The sequence below is a fragment of the Corvus brachyrhynchos genome, unplaced genomic scaffold (assembly GCF_000691975.1).
Source record: "Corvus brachyrhynchos isolate BGI_N302 unplaced genomic scaffold, ASM69197v1 scaffold229, whole genome shotgun sequence".
NCBI classification, from domain to species: Eukaryota; Metazoa; Chordata; class Aves; order Passeriformes; family Corvidae; genus Corvus; species Corvus brachyrhynchos.
The window spans coordinates 7592745-7602039 of record NW_008240042.1 but is presented as its reverse complement, the minus strand read 5'-3'; the positions used below and the strand labels follow the sequence as shown (position 1 = coordinate 7602039).

Below are 9295 nucleotides of genomic sequence, written 5' to 3'. Positions count from 1 at the left end.
TAGAAGGAAAGTCCTATAAGGAATACAACTGGTCTCAGTAATGTTTGCCTTACACCACATTGTTTGATTTTCCATTTCTTTGTTTCTTGAGGTCCAGATTTATTTTTTTTTGTCTGTGAAATGGAGACATTAATTTGAACAATAGGAAAAAGAGATTCTTCAGTTTTAACAATGCTACTCTCTACTATGTTGCACACGTGAACTGATAACATCATTCTTATTCCCCTCCAGACTTTGAGTCATTATGGTATTTTCTTCCCTTCTTGCAAGTCTATAGTGCACAGCACAGCCCCATTTCATGATGTGTTAAACAAAACCCAACAAAGAAATAAAAAAGGGGTCAATAGAAGCTGTTAGCTACACACACATTACAGGCAATATACAACACCAGCGGTTGAATATTGACCTCAGGGCATTAACTCTAGTTTGGCATGCCATGCTACAGCACATGAACACATAGTCATCTTTACAACACAGAGCGGAATTTAAGAGACTCACATAATTGCCTGCGAGAAGGTACAGGAGCACTTCCAAATGCTGTGCCCTGTAAATAAAACACATTTTTTTTTGGAGCAAAGGATGTCAGATTAACAGCAGCAGCAAATGAAAAAAATGACAGGACATGAAGAAAATGAAGGCAGTGAATTGAAATAGAGACTGCTTAGATAGAGGAGTTTATTATTACTGAAGAACTGCAGTTCCTATTTTCAGATAAACATAAATTATAGTGGAGAAGGTTCTATGAGTAATCCACCCGTCAGTGAACACAGTGAACCAAAAGGAGAGAAAAGAGAGAGAAAGAAAGAAGACAGGAAAAAAGTATCAGCATAAGACAGGCATGCTCACACTTGTCAAAAATTAAATTTGATGGAAAGGACAATGTATGGAGTATACATATTAATATGAATTCCTTCACAATAATAAGAAGGCTCAATGACACCAATGTCTTAGCTGATACTGTCACTGTTTGAAGGTACATTTCAAACAGGTAGGAAGGAGAGCAAGCGCAGTACTGTTTGGTTCCTGCCACTTCCTCTTCATCTCGTCTCCATAATTTTTAACATGTCCTCACTGGGTCAGTTTTATGCCAGCTGACAGGAAGCAGCTCTATTAAATCCCCAATCCATACACACAGGAGAGAGTGCTTCATCTTTTGTGCATTATGCCAGCAATTACCACACATCTCTGAAATACTAACTGTGCATGTAAACAAAACATGAATCAAATACCAAGCAAGTGATACCAGTAAGGAACTGTAGACAAATCTCTTCCCAGTGTGATCCCCAATTCCCACAATCTTCCTCAGCATACCTGCTCACTCCCCACCAAACCAACAAACCAATCCCAGAGAAACAAACTAATAACATCAAGAAAGAAGATGACTAGGTAAACTCTCATGTATAAAATTTGAAAAGCACTGTTAAAACAAACTATATTGTCTCATTCTGAATCCAGATCATGAATCAGAACTTCTCTTTGAGTTTGTGTCCAAGACTGCATCCTCTTTCCCAATATAAAAGGGCATACAGATCATTTGGACTGGGTAGTCAAGGATGACTAATTACAGTAATACTTAGATTGGAAGTATTATCTTAAAAAAGAAAGATCAAACACCTGAAACTTATGAGACTTGAGTGGATGCTGGCTTCCATTTTGACTTTCATCATCTTTTTGAAGTCAAGGCTGGGAACTGATTTACCAGACACTTAGAAAGGGCTAGGCATTGGTGCTTAGAGATAATTTTCTCTTTGAGGTCTTGTGAAATTCCATTTTCCTTTGTCTAAGATGAGTGAAGCATATATATGAATATCTAGAAAGCCCTGTAGAAGACCCACCTTTACATCACTGATTCCCATACCACATTTTTAAGGAAAATCAGAATAATTAGGATTATTCTTCACTTAGATATCATGGCTGTGCCACTGAGACCATGGCTTGCTACTCTGTGGCCACATGCAGTGCAGGGTAGCTCTGCAGAAACCCTTTGTCTCACTACACCCCAAGCTTGTCATGCCAAGATTCCTTCCTGAAACTGCAGTAATAGGTCACAGTCATGGCAACAAGGAGCCAAGGGAGCAAGCTGCAGTTAACTTGTGCTGGGCCAGCAAAAGTAGCTGCATCTCTTGTTTTCTTGGCTGCATCTCTGGTTTTCAGGCTGCTAGGAAAAGGCAGTAAGCTCTCCTATTTATCAGGAAAACATGCAAACAGGCAGTGTGCTCAAAGCTCTTTCCTTCAGGGCAGGCAGTGCCCTGAAAGTGCACTATCCTCCAGCCCCACAGTTTTTTAGGGAGTTATTTCAGCATTGTCAAAGTCCATCTTTATTTCCAGCTAATTTCTCAGAGTAGCCAAAGGACAAATTGTTTGGGTACCAAATCCAGTAGCATATTTAGCACTTAAGATGAGTTCTTCAGTGGCTGCTAAGGCTTTACCTATTATTTTCAGTACTTTCTTAAATATTTTGAAAATAAAATACAGTTATTTGAGATGCTAAAAATGTTTATCTAAACCAAAGCTAGAAATACTGAAGAAAACACATTGTATAAGGGCAGTACCACTGTCTCCCCATTCTCCCAATTCTAAGTTATTCGGGGATGCTTAAAGGCAGCTAGCTAGAAAAGCTGAGGTACACAGTGGTACCTCATATTAAGGTACTTCCTAAAAGTAATTTTTCAGAACATCATTTAAGGACATTGAAATGATTTGTGAAATCATATACACAAAACAAAAAGCACAAAGTAAATTGGTCTGACAATGGTTAAAAGACCGCTTGCTTATTTAGCCAAAAGGGTTTTTTTTTCTGTAATTTGAATGTGCAGCATCTACATTGTACCCTCCATGAATCAAAAAGAAAAACTTTACACAGCCTCAACTTACATGAATCCATCAACCAAAGAATTGGGAACTTAATTATTCATTGCTGGTTACTATCATCACTCCTGACACAAATTATATATATACTAATTACATAATGCTCCTTTGAAAAACAAGAAGTCAATGGATTTGACTGCATTATTTTACTCACATTTCTGATTTCCAGAGTAATTGGCCTTCTCAGGGGAAAGGATATACACCTTTATTTTTTTCTGAGCATACTCCAGAAATACATGTTTTCCTTCAGTATCATCTGGCCCAATAATAAAGAGTGTTTTTTAAAAACTAATTTAGGTTTCAGACATTCTCCGTAGAAAATTCAGGCCCTGCTAGAACTCATGGCAGTTCAACAGTTTCAATCACTTATAACTCTTTTTCTGTCCTCTCTGAGTGGTGTAACACTTAATCCTAAAAGTGTCTAGGCTTCCATGACAGTTTCAGGGGTAAATACTACACTAAGTTTTCTGAGTCCTGTGATTCATAGAAATGTAGAGCCTTAAACAAAGATAACATTACCAATAATGTAGAGGCATTGTAGATGACTAGTTACCTTGTAGTTACTAAGTAAATGGCTTACAAAAGTTAGCACACTCATCTGAAGTTCTAACTGGTGAACCCTTCCCCACCTTTTTGCTCTGCAATTTTAACTAAGAGATCAAATACACAACAGCATCTCTCAAATGACACTGACTTTCAAGCACTTTAAAGGCATTTTTGAATATACATGTGAGGAGAGAACAGGTATTAGTACCTGACAAGCTGGAGCTCAGGAATCCATCAAGATCTGGAAGCTTCTAAAAGTGTCAGGATGCCTCATTTATAACACCTGGCCTATGCCGAAGGCCAATGAGGGCTGTTTTTAGGACTGCTTTGCACATGAACTCAGTATGACAAGAAAATACACCAGCTCAGTTCTTGATTCTGGCCTACATCCTATAGCCTTTGTCACAAATATATTGAGATTTCAATCTGAAGTGCTTGCTGGCCTGGGAGGGCCAGGGTGGCTTAAGGTTTAAGTACTATATGCAATCAGATTAATTTATTTAATATTTTTCATAGCATCACATGCTGAACTAAGCATGAACCAGCTAATTAACTCATGCTTAGGATAGATTTCCACGTTCCCAGTGAAAGAAGGGCACAGACTAATTTTTCTATATATTCCTGTGCCATGTAATTCAGTGCTACAGTCTCTGTTCCTCACAAGGGACAAGTAAGGGAGGCTTTTATCTTTTCTGCCTTCATATAACATATCTGCAGCATCCCCTCATTGTTAATGCAGGAATGTTTGATTACCCAAGACAGCCCTAAAATGAATGTGGATTTTATGCACCAGACAAGCAGATACACAGTTGTTCCATTTACATTCCTTCAATCAGTCATTTCTAATTTCTTTTCACTTAGCTTTCAGAAATGCAATCAGAACATTACAAAACTCAGTTCTTTTTGAAAACACTATCAATTTTTAAACTTGTCAAGGTGAGAGTATGGCACAATTTCTGTCAGAAGTCACAGTTAAGTATTCACTGAAAACTCCAATGAACTCTGCAAGGGAATATGGCATTTAGTTCCCACTGCTGTTTTGTTCCTCACATCCTCAAGTTGAACAAAACCAGTTACTGTCAGCTTCTCAAAGTAATGACTAAAACCACCAACCAGTCTAAATATTTATGACTGTAGCTATTCTGGGACAACAGCAGCAAGGAAATCCAAATGAAAAGGGTTCATCATTCCACCTGTTCAACAAAACAAAACATCCAAGTATGTATTAGTTTGCTGTTCAAAGGAAGCTTTTCATTAAAAATACTTTACCAATTGCGTATGTTTCCTACATCTCTATGAACCCTGAAGTTAGGATTTCACCTGTTATTAACTGAATATAGTGACTGAAGTCCTCTGGGTTCACCTTGAGCAACTTGAAAATCTGAGTATTGAAATATATGAAACAATCAAATCAATACAGCTAAATATCCCCTCTGCAGCATAACTACACAAATACTGCTGTTCTCTTTTTGTCACTTGCTATGAGAAATCTCCATGAAGATGTGTATTGACAACAGACCAATCAATGCCAGAAATAAATAGAAGAGCTCGCTACCCATCAAATGAATGTTTTTCCAATAAATGCCCTCTATTCCCTTAGAGCACAAACCCACCTGCTACATGCTTAAAAGGCAGATTAAGAAAAAAAAAAGAGACATCTGCCCCAAGCAACCCAAAACCTCTAAACCATCCCAGCCTCATGTTATGGTTTTAAAAGAGGGTAACTCATTTTCCCTAGAAGTTTCCCTAGCACACAGTACTTTAACATGAACTTATCCCTTGTTTCTCATCACAGAAATTACGGCAATACCACAGAATGTTTCAGAACACTACTAAGAAAAAACCCCACAGTCTTAGCAGACAGGCCGTAGTGAAGTCTTAGTTCTTACCACATAAAAAAAAAGTTCAACTGATCTCACAAGTGTTCAGAAAGGTAATTCCACATTAGTACATGATGGGAAAATACCACTGTAAGATTTCCTAGAGACAGAAAGACTTGCTATATCACTCCCACATTCTCCTGTAAGAGCAGAGTATGTTTCTTTCATAAAGAGAGTAAATACTAAAATGGTTCGATGTGCTTTGGTGTGATGGCTTTCACTTGTATACACAGCACTTCACCAGATGAGTCTATCAATGAAGTGATACACAAAGTAGTGTGCTGCTACTCTGAGCTCAGGACTGAGTTCAGGAAAGGCTGCCTTGGATCTACTACTTTTCCAATGCAATACCACTCTTAAAAGGTTTTCTATATGTAAGTTAATTCAATGTAATGACATTAGCATGTCTTCAGATATGGTGCCACCAGATTCTAAAAGATGCAGACTTCTACCAAACCTCAGGTTCTTTCTTCAAAGTTTCAGTTTTGGTGCAACAAACTTACTCATGAACACCTTCTTGATCACTGGATTTTACTGTACAACACTCAACCTGCACTCAATTTCATTTCAAGATGTTTACTGTCTTGATAGAAAAATTTGCTTTTTGTCACGACCTATTTTTTGTGTGAGCTGATTCAATGGGACTATGTCAGCTAGCTTAGCTTTGCCCTGTTTTCTACCTGAAATTCATACACTACCTTTTAGTAATTTAAAAAAACAATCCCATTTATATTTTATTTTTAAAAAAATCCCATTTAGAATTTTATTTTTAAAAATTCCCATTTAAAATTTTAAGTGCTGAGACCACTTCTACTTATGTAGAAACCATCCATCCTTCAGGCTCATTTTGACAAGTTGAATACAGAGAGGGGAAGACCTTGAGACTCTGGAAGGTAAACCATCTGCATAAAAATAAATGAAAAATCAGAGTCAAAGCAGTAATATTAAAGAGGAGCACCAACACTTTACAGCCAAACTCAAACAGAACAGGAACTCTTTTTCCTTTTAGAAAGATAGGATTAGAAAACACTAAAAAAACCTCAGGCAAGCACACCCTCTCCCATTATTTTTCAGAAGCAATTGTTTACAACTTAATCTCTTCTATAGCATTACCCAACTTTAATAATGGCCAGCATTCAGTCTTTACATTCCCTCTGATGAAAAACTGCTTATCATTTGTGTCTTCTTCCTTTATTAGATTTCAGATCGCAATGTGCTTTACCTTTAACAAAGAAACAACAACAAAAATGTTTTGTTTCTGTGGTGGCCTAAAATAACAAAAGGCCTTCATACAATACCAAAATATTTAAATGTATATGCAATTGAAGATGATCGCACATAATCACACACATTTATTTTCATTTCTTTGAAAGCTATGCCAGGCATGAACAAAATTACTAAAAGAAAATATCCCCAAGAGCAAATGTTGCTCCACAGACTACAGATATATTAATACAAATATGTTCCTCCTCGAAACACAATCCAAACTGAACTTATAGCTCAATAAGGAAGACATATTTCCGTCTTAAAGTTATCAGTAAATATTTTACTAGCAGTCTCTTGGCACATTTTCAACTCTGAATCAACATTTACATGCACTTTTCGGCAATCTGCTTCCACATTTAAGTGAAGTATCCTAAAATACACTTTCACACCAGAGTTTGGATTGCCATCTCGTAAGGCCAAACGACACATACTACCTTAGATCCAGATACAATCAGTCAAGGCAATAACAGTCTTTCTGGGTACTTACAGTCCCTCATGTTATAGTGGTAGGATACACGTTTCAAATGGATAATTCAAGGAATGTTTCTGTACAGACAGCTTCCCTTTTAACTGAATGTTTCCTTGCACTGCCTCACGAGAAACAAAAACCTGCTCAAGTTCCTAAGGTAGGAATTTCTAATAAATTGTGGATCCCTGGATGTCCCAACATCCGCTGAAATACTGTTCTTACATTTAAAGATAACTTTCTGTAAACATAATAAAAGAAGTAAATAGGAAAATACTAACTCATTTGCAGACATCTCATTCACACTATAGATGTCATGTTACATTAATTTCTTACTCACTTGATCTCCTGATTCTTTCTTCTTTTGGGAGACTTGACTTAAGGGAACTTGAATTTTGCTGCCCTGCCTTCAGTTCTATACAAATCATTTTAAAGCCACCATGCTTTGCTCATTTTTTTGTGAACCTGATTTTTCAGGTCTCTTAGGCACTACTGCCTATGATGTCTTTCATTTAAAGCATATTCTCTGCATACATTTCAGTAAAAGTGTTCCTATTTTAGGGCTGTGCATGGGAAATTCAGACTGAAGTTGCTGGGCAGCCTCAGTACTTAGTCACCTTCTACCCCTTTTCTCATTCTTCTAAGCCCTTTGCTCCTGCCAAAAGCCACCATTCTGCTGACAGTCTAATCCAGGCTGATCCCATGTATTGAGGTCCTCTTACCCGAACTAAGTTTTTCACTAATGGCCACTTTTTGTCTTGTACCTGGTTCATAGCTATGATACCCAACTCTGCAAAGTGAAGTTCAGCTACTGTTTGGCAAAACATAAAAGATCTCTTTAAAAACAACAACTACAACAAAGTAATTCATTGCATTATATAGCAAGTCAATTTGGCATCTATTTTAAGGACAATTAGAGACCTTCTATGCTACAAATTGCCACATACATTAGACAGTGTGTCGCAAAAGAATAAAACTCCCCAACATTTAAACTTATTTCATATCAGAAAAATACTTTTTGCTGACCTGTGTTTAGTACAGGGCTCTAGATGGCTTAAGGAGTCCTGGGTACCTCACTGCCTCTCAGTGCACGTTACCTTTCCAGGTGGAGCGGATGTCATTCCTTATGTGAACAATGTACCTGGAAGCAATGCCTGTGGGTGAATCTGATATTCTCCAGGAGTAGACACACTGATTCTGAGACAAGGCGACACGGGGCCAGGTCGGTTTTTTTGAAGACTGCTCTTATTTAGCACTAAGTTACTCGCTGCATAAACCATAGGAAACTTTCTTCACTAGATTCAAAGGGAGGCAAAAAGACAAAGGATTCTGTTTGTGAAGTTAATTCTTTTCACATCTCATTTTTAGCTATTGTTTTTGCCATACAACTATCTTCAGATATATACATATGCATTAGAAGTGCCTACAGAACATTCAAGAACCACATCAAAAAATACATATGGTATAGATGTATGCACATCCTACTGATGGATTATTACACAACCCACACCATTCTAGTTGGAAGAGACCTTTCTCACATAGTCTTCCTGCTCAAAGCCCCTTGTCAACAATGAATTTTGACTTAACCACCCCTAAATTAAAAATTCAATAGAGTTAAGGGCAGAGACCATTGGATGATTGTATCTAGATCAGAACATAATGCTGCAGTAAATGTTTGTACAAAGCTTAACTAAATGCCTAGGGATTCATATTCCAATTTTAATTTAACCAGAACGTAATGCTGAAGCACACATTCACAGCTACCTTTTCAGCTCAGCTCACATTTTCACTAGAGCTCATTTATTTCTAAAAAAATCCCTCTGTGGTTTCATAAAAAACAATGCTGAAAAGAAATATACAGTAACGTAAAAACTGTGCTGGTTTTGGCTGGAGTAGAGTTGATTTTCTCCCCAGGGGCTGGTATAGGGCTATGTTTTGGATTTGTGCTGAACACAGGGTTGGTAACATAGAGATGTTTTTGTTATTGCTGAGCAGGGCTCACACAGAGCCAAGACCTTTTCTGCTTCTCATCCTGCCATGCTGGCAGGGAATTTGGGGGTGCATGGGAAGTTGGAAGGAGACCCATACAAGAGAGATGACCCAAACTGACCAAAGGGATATTCCATATCCTATGAAGTCATGCTCAGGATATAAAGCAGGAGGAAGAAGAAGCAAGTGGAGGATATTTGGAGTGATGGCATTTGTCTTCCCAAATCACTGTTACACATGACAGGGCTCTGCTCTCCTGGGGATGGCTGAACACCTTCCT

General features: G+C 37.8%; 1 protein-coding gene across 5 annotated transcripts in view; it reads right to left on the bottom strand.

Moving 5' to 3' along the window:
* The window catches only part of CCSER1 (coiled-coil serine rich protein 1), a 562152-nt gene that overhangs the window by 129248 nt on the left and 423609 nt on the right, over positions 1–9295 (bottom strand). For 3 of the 5 annotated variants that reach the window (XM_017744243.1, XM_017744241.1, XM_017744240.1), the window contains exon 9: positions 499–544. The exons of the other annotated variants lie outside the window; for them this stretch is intronic. In XM_017744243.1, coding sequence (XP_017599732.1) covers positions 499–544 — 46 coding nt within the window. The remainder of the gene's footprint in view (positions 1–498; positions 545–9295) is intronic. 5 annotated transcript variants of the gene reach the window in all.